The 21550-nt window shown below is 43.3% G+C and overlaps 1 protein-coding gene across 2 annotated transcripts in view; it reads right to left on the bottom strand.

Annotated features, from left to right (window-relative positions):
- Positions 1-569: 569 nt before the first annotated feature.
- Positions 570-21550, bottom strand: part of LOC114053644 (leucine-rich repeat and fibronectin type-III domain-containing protein 2) — a 58105-nt gene continuing 37124 nt past the window's right edge. The window contains exons 2-3 of one of the 2 annotated variants that reach the window (XM_027876757.1): positions 1156-1614; positions 570-1092 (exon numbers count right to left, since the gene is read on the bottom strand). In XM_027876757.1, coding sequence (XP_027732558.1) covers positions 570-1092; positions 1156-1614 — 982 coding nt within the window. Of the gene's footprint in view, positions 1615-21550 lie in introns of both variants that reach the window. The other variant, XM_027876756.1, reaches the window with a different exon arrangement.

Below are 21550 nucleotides of genomic sequence, written 5' to 3' on the forward strand. Positions count from 1 at the left end.
CTATCGTGGCTTTGCTTTGGCCCTCACTGGCTTAGCCCCGTGGGCACAAAATTTCTAATACGTGGTGATCTCTTTATTATCTGTATGGCTGTGTCTTTAGGGAATAGATTAAAAATAAAAGCTTCCCCACAAACAACAGTTCATCCCAAAGCTTCCTATCCTTGGCATTTGTAATTAGAGAGCTCTTTTTCCCTAATATAGGGCTTGGGCCAAATTGCAGTGCATTCCCTGAGGGCACCGGCTGAGCGGTGGGGAAAGGGGACCTGAACTTGAGATGGAAGTGGTGGTGAGGCGGGTGGCATAGGGAGGGGAAAGGACAGGGGATGGTGGTCCCATGTGTAAACGCCGCCCTCGGATAACCCACAAAGTGCACGCAGATAATCGAGTGTAGACTTGATATATATATAAAAAAGGAATGATTTCTTCCACCTAGTTGCCAGCATCCATCCCACCGACGGGCGGAGTAGGGTGGGAGTTGGGGGAGGGGGTTCGGAATTGACATGAGAGAGGAAGGGGCAGGAGAGGGAGGTAGAAAGGGGTGCGGGGCGCTCTCTGGACGCCACCGCCATCTACACCGTGCTCTCCATCACCCACTCGGAGCTGCCATAAGTGCCCCTGGGCCCCGCGAGGTCACTGTCCTCGAACTGCAGGAGCATGCCATTGACCGAGAGGCTGCGCCTGGTCCAGATGTTCGTCACTCTCCGCGGCGGGCTGTAGCCTTCCTGTGCCGCGGCCCCCCCAGACGCCCCAGATGCCGTCCCCGCCGCAGCGAAGTCTCCCATGTCGAAGGAGTGGCTGCGGCGAGCCTTGCACTCCAGAGGCAGCGGCAGGAGGCTCCGGGCCCGTGCCGCCGGTGGCCCCAGCAGTGGCTCGCGGTCCGAGTGACGTCCCATAGCCCCGGCCCCGGCCGGAGTCCTGGAGTCTAGAGGCTCCTCTTTCCTCTGGCACTTGAGGTCCAGCGAGGCGAAGGCCCCCATGAGGCGGTCGAGGTTGGGCTTGGGGCGGGCGCCGGGCGGAGGGAGCCTCCAGGGGCCCCGGCCACCCGCCCCGTCCGTGCTGCCCAAGGAGCTGGAGGACGAAGAGGAGCCGCTGCTGCGCCCCAAGCCGCCACCGCCACCTCTGGCCCCAGCCCCCCCTGCCCCCCCTGCCCCAGACGCCCCGCTGCCGCTTCCAAAGTGCTCGTTCCTCATGGACGCCTTGGGGTGCACTTGCGGTGGCGCCCCGTTTTGTACCGCGTTAGATGGTGGCGGCGGCGGTGGCGGCTGCGCCCCGTTGGTCTGGGAGTAGACATTGCTGACAGCCGCAGCATTCATCTTCCCAGGGCCCTGGTGATTGCACACCTTATAGCGCACCATGAGGATGACGATGAAGACCAGCAGCGTGGCCACGATGATGCCCCCGATGACCAGGATCATTGTGCCTCCCAGTATCTGACTGTGCATGGACTGGCACTGCGGATAGTCAGCCTTGGTGGAGAACTGGGCGCAGCCCACGATGTTGGTGGCTGTGAGTGTGGTGGCTGTGTCATCCCACATCGCCAACACGCACAGGTCATAGCCGGTCCCCGACACCAGATTGTTCACCACGAAGGCCTTGTTGGAAGCTGGGATCATCCTAGGGGTGCGTGTGGGGGGAGGGAGACACACAGAGGGTAGGTTGAGTGAAGGGCAGAGACGAAGACAATAAGAGAGAGAGAGAAAAAGAGCAGAGAGAAAGGGAAGGAGTGGGAGAGAAAGAGGCAGGAGGCAGAGATAGATGCACGACAGAGAGACAAAGAGCGGGAGAGCAGAAGGAGAAAATGAGTGGAGGAAGCAAGGGGAAGACAGGAGATAGCAGATGAAGCAGCGAGTGTAAGGACATAGGACCAGGGAAAAGAGCCAGAGATGGAGAGAGAGACCAAGGGACAGAAAGATATGGTTAAGAGAGAAAAAGAGGTAGAGATGAACAGATTGGGCAGAAGAGACAGACAGAAGGATAGAGAAAAAGTGACAGGAAGAGAGGAGCAGAACAGGAGGGCAAATGGGGAGAAGAGAATCCAACATGGTGTTACCAAAAAAAGCCACAACATACAGAGAGATGAAAACAGAGATGAGGCAGGACAGAAAGGGAGATGAACAGAAAAAGAAAAAGGGAGAGACACAGAGAGGATGTGACAGAAGGGGAAGGGGTAAGACAAAGGAGAGAGAGGTTAAAGAGGTATTCTAGTCCATACATGTTCCAAACCATTGCTCTTCCCCTCAGGGTGCTGGAGAGAAGCATCAATAAAAATGAAGCTTTCCCACTTATCTGAGACAAATCCTCTTTCACCCTGGAGGAGGAGATGGAGGTGGGAGATAGAAGCTCAGTTGAGGAGGAAGGTACTGCTGAGAGCTGCCCTGACTGTGGGAAGAGGGGCAAGGGGGCAAAGGTGGAGAGAGAAGCCTCAGGGACCTGTAAGTCCTACGCTTAGTTCAGGCTCAGTCTACCCAATGTCCACTCCCTAATCCTACACCCCCATCTCCTAGAACAGCCACTGGGGAAAGGTGGTTAGAGCAGATGTGCTTTAGCTTCATGCACTGCTGCCTACTAGTATGCATTTTTATTATTATTTGTAATTACAATAGTTAGCATTATTTATAGCACTTTGTTTGCAAAGTGCTTTACAAATATCTCACTTAATCCTCACAGCAATCCTGGGAATTAGGTGCAATTATTATTCCCATTTTTATAGATGATGAAATTGAGGCAGACAGAGGTTTAATGACTTGCTGAGAGCCACACAGCTGGTCACTGTCTGAGGCTGGATTTGAACTCAGATCTCTCTGACTCCAGGCCCAGTGTTCTATTCACTGTACCACCCAGCTGCAAAGCTGTTTAGGATTCTGGGGGACCCAACCCCCATCTCGGACCTCAGTATACCAAAGCAGGATTACTTACAGAGCTGAGGAGGACCAAATTGTCATCCTATGCCTTCCTCTGCCACTAATTTACCCAGTTCCCCCAAGGCTCCAACCTATATTCAGTTGCTTTAGTGGTTTAGACTTTTATTTAGGCCCTTCTACTCTACTGGCACCATGTTTGTCTCTGTAGGGGGATATAGAGAAAAATGTGCAAGTCCTTGCCTAGGAATTGTTTCTAGTCTCCTTATCTCTCAAAGGGTTAAAATGATCTCATGAATGAGGTATTCTAGAGGATCCTTAGATGTGGTCTAGTTAGTCCCCTATTTTACAGATGAAGACACTGAGTGTTGGAAAGGTGAAGTAATGCCCAAGTGTCAGAGCCAAGAAGTATCCCAGGTCTCTTGCCTATCAGTCTTCTTCTGACATCATCACACTAACTGTTTGTAGACAAACCTGATCCTCTAACTTTTTAAATCTTCAAAAGATCCCATTATCTCCTGACTGATCCCTAATGCCTAGTTAAGCTCTTGAGGTGACCTCTGGTTTCTGCTGACAGAAATGCAGACATTGCTTATCACTTTCCATGTTTTTTTTTTTTTTTTTAAGATTGGGTTTCCCTACCTTACCCAGGCTGTTGATATAGGGACCAATTAACTACTGATCAACACAAGACCTTTGACCTGCTCTGCTTCTGAACCAGGAGGGTTTTCCTCTCCTTAGGCAATCCGGCGGCCTTCTGCTCCCAGAGCCTGACTGTATTAACGCCAAACTTAGTTTGGTCACATGATCTGCTTAGCCCACTGCAGCTCAGAACTCCTCCTGAACTCAAGAGCACTGGATCCTCCCAGCAGCATGCTCCACTATGCTGGTCCTTACCCAAGTTAACCTCTGTGCCCCTTTGTGATTACCTCAAAAGGTCCTACTCTTTTGATATTGCTCTTAACTTCTGTCTATGTTAACTTACTGAAAACTGTTCTCTCCCAATGATGAAATCAGAGGTGAGGACCAAAAACTTATTGGCCCCTGGTAAGTGTGTCTTCATATCTAACACCCAAAAGGGGAAGGTGAGGATGGGTACAAAAAAACAAAATAAGACCACATGCAGGGGCTGAGCTGCTCTGTTTTATGGGAAGAAAAAGACCAGGTGTCTGTCACTTCTAAGAGGTAGAGCGGTAAAGACCTGGTGTTCTAAGTTCATGGAGAGCCTCTGCAGTGGACCATAACTGGTCTCACTTCCTCTTCCTGTTGGTGTCCTGAACTTCATCACATCTAAAGCTCCTCTGACTGACACCTCAGACAACTGACACCCAGCTGTAACCTCTCTCCATCTCCCTCCCTCTGATCAAAGAGCACCTTTGTCACTCACTACCTGGGTGACCTGCGGCAATCAATCTCCCCGGGCCTAGAAAAAAGGAGGGAATTGGATTAGATGACCCCTGAAACCCCTTCTGGTGCTAAATCTATGATCCTAATGGCTCCAGGATGTAGGATATACAAGTATAATGACCTATGTCTCCTACCCCCACTTTCTTTATCTTGTTTTAAACTGTAGGAATTCTCTTATTTGAAGTCAATCCAGTATAATCAAACTTTGAGCATTTCTGACCTGTCTGGGTCTTTGTGAAATGTCTCCTAGTCCCTGTTGAACCTGTGTTCCGGAGTGGGGAATGCTAATCTTCCATACCTAGATCTGCCTGCCTGGTGAATTTTAATCCTCAAAGCAGCAGCCAGGATATAGAAACATGCTCTTTCCCCTGTGCTCTAAGAAAGGAAAGGGCCCCATCAACTCCTGTCAATCCCTCCTCCCCCCAAACCCAGAGTCAAGAGGCAAAATTGAGATATCAAATATGAATTCTGAAGCCTGAAAAGTTTCACATGGGAGCTGGGGTGGAGGTTTGTAGCTGACAGGCAGCTCTTGACAACCCGTCAGTCTTAGCTGCTGCAGCCCAGAGCTCTGAGCACAGGTCTTGCCTACTTATCTGCTCTCTCAGGTCACCCAGGGTAGCTAGGCCCATGGCTAGAGGAGAACACATAGGAGCTTGGCTTCTGTGCTCCATGTTGCCTCTGAAGTAGGGTTTGGTGCTGGTTGAGAGAAGGCCACAGGTGGGGAAATAAGGCAGAGTGATAGTGCTGCTTTACTGACATGAGATGGTTTTGCCATCTCACTGAAAAACCTGCTTGGGTTACTACTGTTTCCATAGTACCTGCCATACAGTAAGCACTTAACAAATGATTGCTCATTAATTAATTCATTCATTCATCTATGTATTCATCCATCTATTTATCCATTCATCCATCCATTTACTCATCCAACTATTCATTCATCCATTCATTCCAATGGACCACATTGTTATCCATGAAAATATGCTTGATAACCACATGTGTAGCTTATGAAAGACACCCTAATGTCATCCATCCTTGATAGACCCATCACATTGTCAGTTTCTCAAGACCTTAACTGTGTGCTAGGCACCTTGTGGGGTGAGAGTGGGAGAATATAAGAGTATGTGCTAAATAGTGTAGTGCACACTACAGATGCTGTAAGATCTCATAGGAGAGGTCTACAATGGTCCCAGATATCTTCATTAAGTAAGTGGAATTTGAACAGGGTTTGGCAGGAGGTATAAGACTTGTATAGCTGGGAGGGGATCCCAGACAAAGGGAACCATGTGGTATAGTAAAGGCATCAGTTTAAAGAACCCAAACTTGTAAGTTCAAGGCCCGTCTCCAACACTTACTAGCTGTGTGATGTGAGGTGAGTCCTTAGCCTCTGAATCTCAGTTCCTTATCTGTAAAATGGAAAGGCAATAATACTGGTAATATAGCAGTGTGATGGATGAAAGTGACCTTGAAGTTAGGAAGACTTGGGTCCTAGTACTTGCTATATGACTCTTGGTAAGCCATCCAACCTTGAACATTCGTAGAGGAAGTTTCCTCACTGGAAATTGCCTACACAGGTGAAATCACAAGTTGAGTAAAAAGAAAAAAATACTAGCAGCTACTGCCTTATAGGATTATTTCAAGGAAAGTAGCTTGTAAACCTTTCAGACAGAACCTGTGATCCTGTGATTTCACCAGTATAGTGAAGGTCTCCAAACTACTAGTAAAAAATAGAAATACATCCATATACTTATTTAAGCAACATTCATGTACTACTATGCTAATAATTATGTGCAGTATAAAACTTGTACAAAGTAGAAATTTAAAAGGTTGAGCTACAGATATAATATTTCTTCCTATGGGCAGTGCGGAGCCACTGAAATTTATTGAACAGGGGAGTGATGTGGGAAGACCTATCCATTAGGAAAACCACTTTGGCAGCTGTGTGGGAGAAGGATTAGAGGAGAGAAAAAGCTTGAAGCCTGGAGACCTTTCTAGAGGCTATTGCAATAGTTCAGGTGAGAGGTGATGAGTGCCTGCACTTGAGTTGTAACTATCCGAGTAGAGAGAAAGGGGCAGGTACACGAGAAGTTATAGAGGCAGAGATGAGATTTAGCAAGTATTTGAGTATGTGGGATGATTGAGGATGAGGAATTGGGGATGAAACTGTGATTGTGAACCTGTTGTGCCCAAGATAACAGAGCTAGGGAGTGTTGGATCCATATTTCAAGTCATATCTTCCACCTGGAAGGATGATGATGATTCCATCAAGAGAAATAGGGAAAGTAGGAAATGGGGTGAGAAGATATTATTCTGTAGGATACAACCTAGCTGTACCTGCTCAGCCAGTGGGACTTATTCTATCCCAACAAAAACAAAGTGGGGTTAGCAGGTGAGGAAGGGGTGGGGCTCTTACCTGACACAGAAAGCAGAGCCAATCAAGGAGTATAAAGCTAGCTAAAGGGTGTCTATTGTAAGTTATGAGGTGATCTGGGGGACAAGATGTAGGTATACTGGGGGAAGGTCTCTTTTTTTAAATCCCAACTTGGTACAGCTGGTGATATGGGCTCCTGAGTTGGGTTTAGGTTACAATTGCCCTGAAGGGCCTACCCTGGGACAGAAGTGGACAGATTGAGAACTTACACAGCCATTGGAGGAGGTGGAGTGGGAGAGTAATGTGTAGATAATGACTGAAGGTGAGGGTGTGGTTATATTACAAACAAGGTCCTTAATCGATCAGAAAGTTTGGGCTGCAGCCCACCTTCTTTCAATCTGATTGATTGATCATGGAACTCTTGAGGTCATGCCTTCAATGCCCCCCTCCCACCCTCTAGATTCGGCCTTCACTTTGGAGACAATTTGTACAGGTACCTCTCTACCAATTCAGATTGGTATCTTCTCTGCAACTTGTGATTCTAGAGATTTGTCTAGGGTCAAAGCCAATATATGTCAGAGGTGGGATATGACCCAGGTCACCCTGATTTTAGTGTAATAGTGGATAGAACACTGGGCCTAGAGTCTGGAAACCTTGAGTTCAAATCCAGCCTCAGACACTTACTAGCTATATTAGCCCAAGTAAGTCACTTAACCTCTGCTTGTCTCGGCTTCCTTAATCATAACATGGGTACAATAATATCACCTACCTCACAGGGTTGTTGTGAAGATCAAATGAGATAATGATTGGAAAGTGCTCAGCACAGTGCATGGCACATAGGCTACATAAATGCTAACTATTATTATTTTTAAAGGTTTTGAGGGGTAAAAGCCAGGAAGGAACTCAGGTGATAGCGTTAGTTTGATCTTGGGAATCATTCCATCAACTGACCTAGCAGTCTTATGGGAGCTAGGTCTCTCCAAATAACCTACATCAGAGAACTTCATGGGAGATCAGGATGGGGGCTTCACCTGACGGCCCACCTGACAGACATCTATCCTTTTCAGGGTGTGAACAGCACATCTGGCCTCTATTCCTCTCTCCCTCTCTCTCACCCTCTCCACCTCTCCATTACCCAAGTTCAGGAAAGAGGGTAATCAGATCAAGACATAATTATGCTGAGCTGCTAATGGGAGGTGTAATCTGCTGCAGCCAATTATCCATGGGGTGGCTGGGCATGCAAGTGATGAGGGATCAAGCCCTGAAAGGCAGGAGAATTCAGATTCTGATGATAATTGGCCTATCAGAAGAGCCTGGAGAAAGGAATTGCTATCCAGGAAGCACTGGAAAGAAAAAAGTCTATTAGTGACAATGGTGGCCTTGTGTAGAGAGTGCTAGGAAATAACTGTGTACACAGCATGGTTGTAGTGGGCTGGGTGATCCTTTTGCAAAATGGTAAAGTTGGCAAAGGGCCATGCTTCCTTTTCAGTCACCTCCCTTTCTGTATCTCTTGCTTTTCATCTATTCTGGGGGCCACCAGAGCCCTCATAATGACCAGTTCATTACCTCACTAGGCTTCGCCTCCCGGACAGTCCCTGTGATCAAGTTAAGTGAAGCAGCATTAATTAGGAGCTTAGTATGTGTCAAGAACTGTGCTATATCAATACAAACTCACAGGTGGGGAGTGTAAGTGAGAGGAAAGGGAAGGAACCAGTGTAGGCATGATGGTAAAGTCCAGAGTAAGAAGGATGGTTGGTCTAGACTGGTCTGGAATCTTCCCCAAAATGGAGGGGAGAAATTCACCAATGGGATAAAGGGGCAGAGGGAAAAGGCAGCTGATCTAAAATTCTCTTCTCTTCCTCCCTTCTTTCTTTAACAAGATTTCCATTCCTTTACTGCCCACATTTAGGCTCTATATCTCTTGACAAAAGTATTATAGGTTAGGCTATACTATGGTATAAATATCACATCTCTCACCACCTAGGTTTGACCATGTCGTTTCCCTAGTTCAAGAATCTTCAGTGGATCCCTATTGCCTAAAATACAAACTCTTCTGCCTCATATTTAAGATCCTCCAAAATTTGGCTCCAGCTTGCCTTTATCACCTTTTTTTCACACTATTGCCTTGTAAGTACACTATATCCTTGCCCCCTAAAAATATTACTTGTTCCTTGATCTCCTCTGTCTTTTTCTGCTTTTGTGCATTTTAATGGGTTACCCACCATGTCCAGAATGCATTTCCTCCACATCTCTAGATGTTGAAATCCTTTTATTTCTCTAAGGCCCAGCTTAGGCACCATGTCTTCCGTGAAGTTTTCTAGGATCTCTCTAGGTCAGGAATGGGGAACCTGTAGGTCCTCAACTTATAGCTCTTTGACTGAATCCAAACTTCACAGAGAAAATCCCCTTAATAAAAAAAATTTGTTCTGTAAAACTTGGACTCAATCAAAAGGCCACACTGGAAGACCAAATAGGCCACATGTGGCCTGGAGGCCACAGGTTCCCCACCCTTGCCCTAGGTAAAAGTGCTGTCTTCCTCCTCAAATTTCCCCATTTCTTTTTGCCCCCTATCACATTCTACTTTGTGTTATGTGTATATGCATAAATGGAGCATCCCTTTCTAAGTGTCCCTTAATTTAAATTTTTGTAAAACTATAGTATCCCACGATTTGCAGTCATACAATATAACCAGAAGAACAGTCATATTCAAATGATGGTTCTTTGTTTCAGGGAGAAGTTTAGGGTCATTAAGATGGCTGTCTGATATCATTGTGTCAAAATTAAACAAGATTACTTGAAAGATAGACAACGCAGTTCACTCTCCTCCTCCTGTTCAATTCTGGGCCCAGCTCACCGTCCATTTGTAGTGTGTGTCTGAAAGATATCTACTGATGGATTAACTCTATAAGCAGTCTATCCAACTGCATATCAAAATCTGGACAACTAGCATTCATCATCCACTTGGTTTTTACTGTGTGGATAGTAGGGATTCCACACAAATTCCTACTCAGATGCTTTATTGTGAGTTGGAGGTGAGGCAGGGTCTAGATTCTTGAAGGACTTGGTACTCTGGCAGATTCTAACATGCTAAAAAGATTTCAACTATGATTTGAACCATAGATATTTTTCTGTTTTCTGAGGACCAATCTAGTAGAGAGGTTCTGTATTAACCAATAGGCTGACTGCGTGATGAGAAATTCTTTGACAAACCATTATACAAAGGAAAATATAAAATATAAAATTATAGAATATTGGGTCTGTACTTCAGCAGTAATGGTGTCAGAAAAGGAGGGGTGGTGGTAGAAGGTTCCAAGAATCATAGTTATTAGACCATCTATAAACATTAACTTGGTTGCTGGCTTTCTAAATGTCAGACCCTTGGCCAAGGACCAAGGAAACATATTAGTGAAGGAAGTCAGTCGTGTCAGTTTTGACATGCTCTCTATAAAGGAAACCAAAAGACAAAAGGAATTTACTGGTTAATAGGATGACTCACAGGCTCTTCTTGTTGAAGAAAATAAAGTGGTGGAGTTTGTTTTCACTGTGCCTCCATTGGCAATTGTTTTCAATTGTTTTCCAGTCATGCCTGACTCTTCATGACCCCTTTTGGGGGTTTTCTTGGCAAAGATACTGGAATAGTTTGTCATTTCTTCCTCTAGCTCATTTTACAGATGAAGAAACTGAGGCAAACAGGGTTAAGTGACATGTCCAGGGTCACACAGCTGGACACACAGTGTTTGAGGCCAGATTGGAACTCACAAAGAGGAGTCTTCCTGACTCGAGGCCTGGCACTTGTTCCACTACATCACCTAGCTACCCATCCACAAGAAAGATCATTTCATGGGACATTTTGTCATCTCAGACTATAGTGCTCATAATGACTATGTGCAAAAAGAAAATCACAAAGATCATTTCAGCTTTTGTTCCAGCATATGTTACAGAGGATAAAGAAATAAAACAAATTCTCTGAAAAACTTGATAAAACCTTCCACATTAAATCAATGTATACCTTAACACTTGGTAACTTCAGTGCAAAGGTGAGGACAGCAAAAATAGTTAGGAAATATGGTTCAAGAGCAAACAATGAGAGGCCAAAGATTTATTGATGACACAGAAGACTCACTCCTATATACCATTAATATTTCCTCCAAGAAAGTAATTGGAAGGTGCAAGACATGGTGAGCACCAAATAACATCATAAAAATGAAATAATTAGATTTTTAACAGTCAGGACTACAGCCTGAGTCATTCATGAATCAGCTATTTATGTGTAGTCAAATCCCTGATTTGTTAAAGCAAAGATATGGGTTGATACACAGCTAGAAGAAAGAACAAACATGAGAACAGATATGGCATGCAATTAAAATAACTTCAGCTTGACCCATTTAAATAAGATATTGGTGCCTCCCTCAAATGGAAAATGGATGGAGGAAAGGACATTGACACCATTTTTGACGAGTTCATACAGAAGTTTAATCAATGTAAATTATCATAATGAGACCAGAAGAAGCTAAAAACCACCTTAGTCAACAAACTCTTGACCTATTTCCCAAGCAAAGATTTGTATGGCAGTGAAGGAGAACACTAGTTTAGAATATAAACTCATTTTAAAATTCCTACTAAGCAGAACACTGAAAAATTAGGAGTAGAAAAACCTCACAAAATACAAAGAAACAGTAAAAGGAAAAAAAAACCAGTTTAAATAAAGTTTGAAAAATCTAACTAAGCAGAATCATCCAGAGGCCATTTAGGTATAACACTAGGAGGACAAAGTCCAAATACAAGATGAGAAAGATCTTCAAAGATTTCACAAGGAACTTTTCAACATCGAGGACTGTGGAACCAAAGCACTTAGATTCAAACATCATGGTCTTGGATGTGCTTATAGAGAAAGCAGAAATTCCACTAAAGAGAACAAAGAAAAGAAAGCAGCCAGACTCAGCCAAATATTCAGAGAGGAGGTCTTTGTTAGAGGTGACACCATTTTGAGGGCATTGACAGATTTTCAAAGTATCTGAAGCAGGGGAAGATATTAGAGGAATGGAAAAAGATATCTTGGATTTCACTATTATCCAAAAAAGTGACCATAAATCTTATGTCTACTTTATCTTTCTATATAAAATTATTATGAGAATAATTTGTACTTACATTGAGGTCTTCCTTGCTGACAGTATTAGAAAGGGATAGGTGGCCTATCATAAACAATATTCTATAATTGACCACATTTTTTCCCCATCACTCAATTAACTGAGAAATATAGATGAACCAGGTATCCTGGTGTACTCCTGGAATCCCAGCTACCAGAGAAGGTAAGGCTGGTGAATCTCTTGAGCTTAGGAGTTCTGAAGTTTAGTAGGCTAAGCCTTCACATGTCCGTACTAAGTCTGGCACGAACATAGTGAACCCCAGGGAGCAGAGAACCATTGGCTTGGCTAAGGAGGGGTGAACAGGTAGAGGTTGGAAAAGGAGTGGGTCAAAGTTTCTGCACCAATCAGAATGGGACTGGGCCTGTGAGTAGCCATTGTACTTTCCAGTCTAGATAAGATAGGACAACTCAGTCTTAATTTTTAAGAAAGATGTAGAGAATCCAAAATCTCACTTGTTTGTCAACTATAAAAAAGCATTTGATTTCATAGAATAAAATACACTCTCAAAGACTTTCCTCCAACAGTGCATTTGTCAGAATTCTGCAAAATTACTTGAAAGATATGACAACAGAGATAACCTTGTTCAGTGACTTTCTGATCACTTTGAAAGGTAAAACTGGGAGAAATAAGTTTGCAAAAGGCTGACCATTGTTATGAAGAAGATACAGCACAGAATTTAAGGAAATGACATGGTACTGAATGTATCAGGTCCAAGATCATTACTATAGATAAATAATCACTCTAAAGAGTTTAGCCTAACAATACACACAGGAAGAAAAAAAAAAGTGAATAAAGAATGCCTATTATTACAGACTATAATATGCATCTGGATAGACAACTTATAGAGCTTGTGGATCAATATTCATCTTGTATAGAAGATGCAAATGGACAGGGGACAAAATTGAACTGGAAAAGGCAAGTGGGCTGGCTCATCTTGGGAGATTGCAAAGTTCTGCCTGAAATAAAGCCCACCTTTTAAAGATCAATATTTTTTCCTGGTGCTGTTGTATACATGCAAGTCAGGACACTACAGTGGCAAAAGAATGGAAGTTGAGGGTCTTCCAAAGGGAAAATAAGGAAGGAAGGAAGCAAGCATCTATCAAGTGCCTGCCGTGTTCCAGGCACTGTACTGAACTTTTTTTTTTTTTTGCTTTATGGTGAAGCAATGGGGTTAAGTGACTTGCCCAGGGTCACACAGCTAGTAAGTGTCAAGTGTCTGAGTTCCTATTTGAACTCAGGTCCTCCTGACTCCAAGCCCTGAGCTCTATCCACTGCACCACCTACCTGCCCCATCACTATACTGAACTCTTAACAAATAGTATTTCATTTGATCTTCTCAACAACTCTGGGAGGTAGGTACTTTTTATCTGTATTTTATGATTGAGGAAACAAGATTAGTAAATATGTATGTGTAGGCCCATATGGACATGAATATGTTATTAGAGAGCACAGGCCTCAAGAAAAAAAAAACGTCATAGAGCAAGAAAGAGGGTCATGGTGGGGCATAAGTGGCTGCAACACATCCAAAGAAAGAATTATGCACAAAAAGTAAAGGAGTTTATCAAAGAACTGGATATTCAGAAAAGAAGATAGGCTGACCAAGAATGAGGAATAGCTGATAAATAGTCCATGGGCTTCATTGATATCCTTGAGTTGGTAGAAGAACTTAAGGAAGGCCCCTACCATATTGGGTGGTCTTACTGGAACAAACTAATTCAGAGACATGCACAAGAGTAGTCAGGGGTCAGGCATAGACGGATTGTGACCTACACTGATGTCAAAAATACCCACATTGATGGAATCCCACAATCATCCAAGGATCAAAGTAAGTGTTCTTAACACTGAACTATTAAACAAATTTGTTTGAAGACAGGGATCCTTTATTTTTCATCTTTTTATCTCTAGGATCCAATACAACATCTTGTACATTTGTTTTTGTTCAGTCGTTTTTTCAGTTGTGTCTGGCTCTTTGTGACCCCATATGAGGTTTTCTTGGCAAGGGTACTGGAGTGGTTTGCCATTTCCTTCTCCAGCTCTTTTTACAGATGAAGAAACTGAGGCAAATGAATTCATTTACCACAGTCAAACAGCTTGTAAATTTCTGAGGCCAAATTTGAATTCAGGAAGGTGAATTTTCCTGACTCTAGGCCCTGTGCTCTATCCTCTCTTATCCACCCAATGCCTTGAACATAGCCAATACTTAATACATGCTGAATTGAATTGAAAGCTTTATAAGGATACCTGTCTTTTAAAAGAAACAGCTGGTAGAGGCAGTGCTTTAATTATGAAGGAAATGCTCCCTAATACAATAATTTTAGAAACAGAGCCAGTGGTGGGAGAGCTATTTGGGAGAAGCCACTTTTCTCAGAGCCCCTCACTCAACTAATTTCCTTTTTTTTGTTTTTTTGTTTTTTTAGGCAATGGAGTTAAGTGATTTGCCCAGGGTCACACAGCTAGTAAGTGTCAAGTGTTTGGTCTGAGGTCGAATTTGAACTCAGATCTTCCTGATTTCAGGGCCAGCACTCTATCCACTGTGCTACCTAGCTGCCCCCCCCCCCACTCAACTAATTTAAAGAGGTAAAGCCCTCTACCCTACCTACTATCTACCTTTCTTTGTAACCCCAGCATTTAACATAGTGCCTGGAGCATACACAGGAAGCTGTTAATAAATGCTTATTGACTGACTGACATATCTACCAGGAGCATATGGACGTGTAAAGTGCATGAGCGTATGTCCTTATGTGGAAGAATTAAGGTACTGCATGTGTAAGGTTATGTGTAATTGTATCAATATAGTTATGTGAGTGGGGTGTGTGTGTCGGTTTGTGTGTGTGTGTGTGTGTGTGAGAGAGAGAGAGAGAGAGAGACAGAGAGACAGAGAGAGACAGAGACAGAGACAGAGACAGAGACAGAGACAGAGAGAGTTGTGGGATGGTGAATATAGATGTGTAGGACTAGCTGGGTGGTGACATAGATAGAGTGCCAGCCCTGGAATTAGGAAGACTCATCTTCCTGAGTTCAAATGTGGCCTCAGACACTTACTAGCTGTGTAACCCTAGGCAAGTCACATAATCCTGTTTGCCTCAGTTTCCTCATCTGTAAAATGAGCTGAAGTAGGAAATGGCAAACCACTCTAGTATCTTGGCCAAGAAAACACCAACTGGGGTCATGAAGAGTCAGACACTACTGAAACAACTGAACAACAACAAAAAGTCCATATGTACATGAATATGTGTTTAGATAGTATGGAACCTCAGGGGGGAAAATGTCAAGTAGAATAAACTTCTCTTCGCTGCCCTCAGCCTCTATTTTCTTAACTTCTAGAAGCCTTCCTCCTCTCAGCAGCTGTTCAGAGCCTTCTTGTTCCCTCAGCCCCCACCGCCTGAAATTTGCTTTCAAGAAAGAGTCTGACATCACTTAAAAGCTTTAAACCTGGAAGGAGCCTTACGTTAAAGGACTATATTGTCCAGTCCCCTCATTCTACAGATGAGGAAACTGAGGCCCAAGGGGGTTAAGTGACCTGCCTAAAGTCATACCAGTGGGCAGTATCAGAGCCAAACTTTGAACTCAGCCCTTTTGACTCCAAATCTATCACTCTTAGCAGTTAAGCGCATTGCCTCTCAGGTTGAAAGTGAAAGCCTCTCCATGCCTCCTCTCAGACATAGTGGTGACTGATTCCTAAACTTCTGAAAAGAAGAAGGCTTCGTTCTTCGCTAAAGCATTGTAGTCACCCAGGCGTCTGACAATGGGAGGTATTCTTTCTGCACCCCCTCATCCTTCCTGAAATCGCACTACCTACTCCACCTCCACCCAGGACTGGCCGTTGTGTGAAGGGGCTGTACGTATTTGTAAATGTGTAGGAGGCTAAAGGGGTGTGAATTCGTTTGTGTGAGTGAGCGCAGGGCTGTGGGCGTAAGCATTGTTACTGTGTATATAAGAGGTCTAGCATCTTGTTTTCTAAAAAGTTTCCAGTAGAGAGAAGCGACTAACAAATCTGTTGTCTCTGTGTTCTTTCTTCCCTGCTGTCAGCCTTCCTCTCCTTTTTCCCCTCCTCCCCATACACACAGAGCTCCTTCAATTCACCCCTCGAATGCTGATGAGAACCCACCCTTCCCATCAAGGCTGTGAGATCTATTCTCCTGTCTGTAATACTGATGGGTGTTTGATTATGCCGGCACTAGCCATGCCTAGAGATCGTTTCAAGCTTTACCACTCAGCTTAGCTTTCCTAGCTACTCTTGTATTGTTATCAAGCGAATCGGGAAAAATCCCAGCTCTCCAGTTGGCATCTGGGGCTCAGAACCTGGTTTAAAAAAAAAAAGCTTCCTTAGACTGTAGTCCATTCAGCCATCACCTCCCATTTCTTATCCGTCTCACTCCAAGTCAAAAGGGTCTTTGACTCTGGACAGATCTCGAAGGATTTTATAGCACGCTGTAGGGGACACAGTCCCCTATCTGTTGTGGTTGTGGTTTGTCCTTGTTCTAGAAGAGGACCATGGCATCAGAGAGATGAAAATATGACTTCCAGTTGAATTTGATTTGAGAGAGGGCTGTGCAAAGTCACCAGCCTCACTTTCTCCTCCAGAGTCATCTGGGTCCTGTGGCCAGATGTGGATCAGGACGACTGGATATCTGTAGAAGCTCACAGAGCATCTAGTGAGGGAAGTGATAGCACGGTGAGTGATAACATCAACTCATAAACATTCCTGAAAACTATTTGCTTCCGGGAAAGTAATAGTTAAAACCATCATTTCATTTGTTCTTCAAGACAACCATATGATACTGGTAGAAGAGGCTATTATTATCCCTATTCTACAGATGAGGCAACTGAGGCTCAGAGAAGTGGGGTTATTTGCCCCAAGCCACCCAGTAAATTATTGGTAGAGCTGAGACTATGAGTCACCACTCCCGACTTCCAGGTCAGGGCTCTTACCAAGAAACCAGAAGGCCTGCCTGGGTTATATATCTTAGCTTCTCATTTGTCTCCCAAAACCAAAGCTGGGAAGTTCTTCAAGCTGATTCAAACTTGTTTTTGGAAGAATTAAGGGACATTGGGGGTGTCCTTTAGCTGTAGAAGGTAGGACAAGGCTTATTGTCCTAGTTAAACCCAATTAAATATGGGGGGTGTCTTAATTTTTTTAATTTTTTAAAATTAGGTTTAAATATTGGGTGGGAGGGGGTCTTAAGATAGGAGGTAACCAGGTGGCTCAGGCACTGGGCCTGGAATCAAGAAGACCTGAGTTCAAATCTGGCCTCAGACACTTACTAGGTCTGTGACCCTGGGCAAGTCGTTTGATCTCCATTTGCCTTAATCTACTAGAGAAGGAAATGCAAACCACTCCAGTATCTTTGCCAAGAAAACCCTACGGACTGTATTGGCATACTATGGTCCATGGAGTCATGAAGAGTCAGACATGACTGAACAACTAAACAATGAGAATCTTAAGGTAAGATGATTGCCTACCACAAGACTTTCCAGAGGGTATTAGTCAACTCTGTGTTTTTTTTTTTTCTGTTGTGGAAATTCTGCCTCTAGGTCAAGCCAAGCATAGCTCACTCTCCATCTTTTTATCAGACCAATCACAGTCATAGATGCAATTTGCATCATTGGCCTATTTTTGTACCTTATATAATCTGCTACCTTTTTAACTGTATAAAAGAGCTGCTCTGACTGTCAGATGCATCCTTAACAATTGAGGGGTCCAATTTATTGGTATTTGTTAGTCATACTAATAAACTGATCATTCTCAGAACTTTGTGCTTCAGTTTCTCTTATTACAGATTTTTATCATGACAAGTGATGGCACTTCTCCCTCAAAATCTTCCTCAGCAGGGGAAGGAAGCCCTTTGGGCCTGAGGATCTCCGTCAAGGGTTGAGACTAGAGCAGAGGCAAGGATGTAGAATCGGAAAGAAAAATTGGGAGAGAGTGAAAGGGAGGAAAAGGATAGTAAAAGAGAAAGGAAAAAGAGCAGAGAAGGAAGAAGCATATCAAAGAAAGGAATTTGGGGAGAAGGAAGAAATAAAAGAAAGGGAAGGGAAGATAAAAGAAAGGAGAGAGGAGAAGACAAAAAAAGATGGGACTGAAAAGGAAGGGAGAAAGATAAAAGAAAAGGAAGAAAAGAAATGCTCAGGTTAAAGGTGGTGGTAGCTGAGAGGGTATTAGCTGCATTAGCTTTAAGGGCTCCTCACTGCCAAGGTCATAGGCTGCCACATCTTGGCTTTAACAGTCACCTTTTTTGAATTCCCCATCTTATGCAGAGCAAGAAGAGCTGAGATAGTTGGAGTTATGGAGATTTCATTCTGTGCTGTCAAAAAAGTGAGCTCTTCTGTCCTGGTTGGAGGAGGTCTGCTAAGAGCCATAGATGACTATGGTGGCTTAATAAGGATTCCAAGGCTTTTCAGACAAATTATTGATTCCAGGACTATGTCAGAGCACCAGGGCACCCTGCCATTATCATCACTTTGGCTTTCACTAATGGAAAACTTGTGGACTTCCTAAGGCTTTGAAATCATCCTCCCTCTGACTTATTACCTCTACTCTATTCTCCATGTAACATCACACTGTGCTCTGTATATACATAAGTACCTCTATATCATAGGAGTATAATATCATAGCACCTAAATCAAAAGCTGTTCAGACATGAGACTTCATAAATTACAAGTCACTCATTTTACAAGCAAAGAAACTGAGGCTCAGAGAGAAGAAGTGAGTTGTCCATAGTTCTGTAACTAGTCAAGTGTCATAAATAGAATGTAAACTAGGTTTTCTGATTCCAGATCTTATGATTTTTCTATTAAACTGACTCCAAACCCAGTGATCTTTTAAAAAAATAGATGGTAAGATCCATGAGGGTAGAGTCTGAGTCTTATCCAGACTTTCTATCTCCCTTAGTTTCTACCACAATACTCTGTAAATGAATAAATGAATAAAATTAATAAAACAAGCATTGCAATTATGCTAAGCACTTTACAGATATCATCTCATTTGATCCTCACAGCAACCTTGGGAGGTAGATGCTATTATGATCCCCATTTACAGTTGAGGAAATTGAAGCAGACAGAGGTTAAGTGGCTTGTCCAGGGTCATACAATCAATCAATATTTATTAATCACCTACTATGTCTGAGCCAGGCATTGTACTAAGTACTGAGGATACAAAAAAGAGGCAAAAGACAGTCCCTGCCCTCAAGGAAGTTACAATCTAATGGAGCTTGTAAGTGTCGGAGTCCGGATTTGAACTCAAATCTTCTGATTCTAAGCCCTAGTTTTCTATCCATTAGGCCACCTAACTGCACACCATAGGCACTTAATAAATGTCAGTATTGGGCAGCTCACTTCCCTTATCTATGTTTTAGTTTCCTCCTCCCTTCTTCTCCTCTAAAAAATGAGAGGGTCCAACAAAAGATGATCTCTAAGGTCCCTAATAGGTCTAATGATTTATATGCTTTGTTTTAGTGTTCCCTTAGTCCTAGAGGTCTCATCCAAGCTCCTATTCTTTTGTCCCAGGTTCCTGTTTTTTTTTTCTTTCATTTAATTGTACCCTGCTTCTCCCCTCAGTTCAAGCTAAAAAGCTAGTTTTTTTTTTCTTAATGGCTCTCCTGAACCTAGCCCTTGGTTCACACCGAAGCCTCTTTTCAGGCAACTTCCTCTGACTCTGTAGGATGCAAGGTTAGCTTGGTCTTCTTCTCCACAAGTCTCCCCACTCACCTACTCATTCCTCTCCTCTCCTTCTTTTTTTACTAACTGCTGTCTTTTCCCTTATTGGATATATCAGTTCCACCGGCCACACTCCGTTGACTCCTGATCCTTTGCGTATCAGCCCACGTAGGTAGGTTATGTATCTAGAATGTATAGGAAATAACATCCTGACCCCCAGGTTATCAAAGAAAGACCTATGCAGAAAGTTGGAAGTGTGGGAGCAGGGAAGGTTAGGGGAAAGACACATGGAATCTTTGAGCAGGATATGAATTTAGAAATCATCTAATCCACTCCCCTTATTTTTACAGAGGAAGAAACTGAGACTGGGACCTTGACCAAGGTCACACAGTGATTGATAGAGCTAGGGTTAGAATCTACATCTTCAGATTCCCAGTCCATCACTCCTCCCTTTGTATTTTGAGGCCTTTGCTGTTATTGAGTTGTTTCGTACTCTTCATGACCCCATTTTGGAGTTTTCTTGTCAAAGATAATGGAGTGGTTTGCCATTTTCTTCCCTAGATCATTTTATAGATGAAGAAAATGAGGCAAACAGGGTGAAATGACTTGCCCAGGGTCCCACAGCTAATAAGTGTCTTCTTGACTCCGAGCTCGGCACTGTATCTACTCCACCACCTAGCATTCTATTTTGAAGCCTATAGATGGGCAGACCAGGTTGAAACAGAGACTAACCACAACAAATGGAGCAGGTAATGTGTAGTAGAAGGCTTATTGCATTGGCGATGGGGGTAGAAGACCTGAGGTATAGTTTCTGATCTGCCACTTATTGTGTGACATTGAGCAAGTCACTTCTCCCTCTGATACTCAGTTTCCTCCTTCATAAAATGGGAAAGATTGGGACTAAATGATCTCTAGTGTTTCTTCCAGTTTTAACAGCCTACGGTCTTACCATTATTCGTGTCTGTAACCATAGATTCCAAGTGTCCCTCTACTCCCCACTCAGTCTCAGTTTCAGTGCCTAGCAGGGTATCTGGAATAACAGCACTTACTGACAATTGAATGACTGATGGGTGGTAGTGCTAGAAGATAAAACTTGGTCAGAGTCTGCATTCTTGCCCCAGCAAAGGGGGGAGTTTAAAACTTTCTCTGGTTTTACATCTGTATCTATATATCTATATTTATATGTACATCTTTATCTCTAATGATAGTTTTCTCTAGGGCAGGGTGGGGTGTGAGGGGGGAAAAAGTGCACAGCAGAGAACAAAAGAAGACAGAAGGAAGCACAGAAAAGCAGGGTAGCTTTGAAAACAATGTGTAATACTTATTATGTAGTTCTTTTTTTTAAAGTAAACAGTATGAAATGGAAATTCATGGTTTTATATTGAATCCTCTTTTTGTGTTGTGCTGTGTACATGGAAATGTTGCTTTTTTGTCTTTTTGTATTTAAATTCAAAATGAATAAAAATTTAAAAAAAGAAAAAAAAATTAAAAAAAAAACTTTCTCTTTCGGTCCTGATCCCTCCCTCTACCTTGCCTTCCACCCTTGCCTCCAACCCCGTCATTATTATCCACTTACAGCTGCCAAACCTTCAATAAAGCTTCAAGGATACTTGACTGGTGAGAAATAAGACTATGGATGCTTAGGGCTCACTCTAGGATGCCCATTTCTGAGACAGGGATGTTGATCATAAATGGGAAATGCAGTTGCATTCATGCAACTAGGACAGGTAATTCATCAGTTGATACATCATCAATTTGACAGCAGGGAGCTGCCAACACCCAAGGTCATGCTGATGATTTGTTCTGATACTTGTTTTTTTTTGCTTTAGCAGGTAAAGTTATTGTTGGATTCAGTATGTTGTGCTCCACAACTGAGATGTTTTCGGAGAGCTCCTCATTTGCTGCACTAGAATACCAGTCCCTAGTGCCCATTTATATGACTCAAAGTGTGTCTCCCTTGGAACCCACTCATTCAGGTTTGGGTTTGTGCATTCCTGGGAGAATAGGGATATCTTGTATGGGTATCTATGACTCTCTGTCTGTGAGTAGTGTTAGAGACCTGGGAAGCTGATCTGAGCCCAAGAAAATACAAGGGGAAGTTGATTAGGCCAAGT

This window comes from Vombatus ursinus, unplaced genomic scaffold, assembly GCF_900497805.2.
Source record: "Vombatus ursinus unplaced genomic scaffold, bare-nosed wombat genome assembly UNPS02014811.1, whole genome shotgun sequence".
Taxonomy (NCBI): Eukaryota; Metazoa; Chordata; class Mammalia; order Diprotodontia; family Vombatidae; genus Vombatus; species Vombatus ursinus.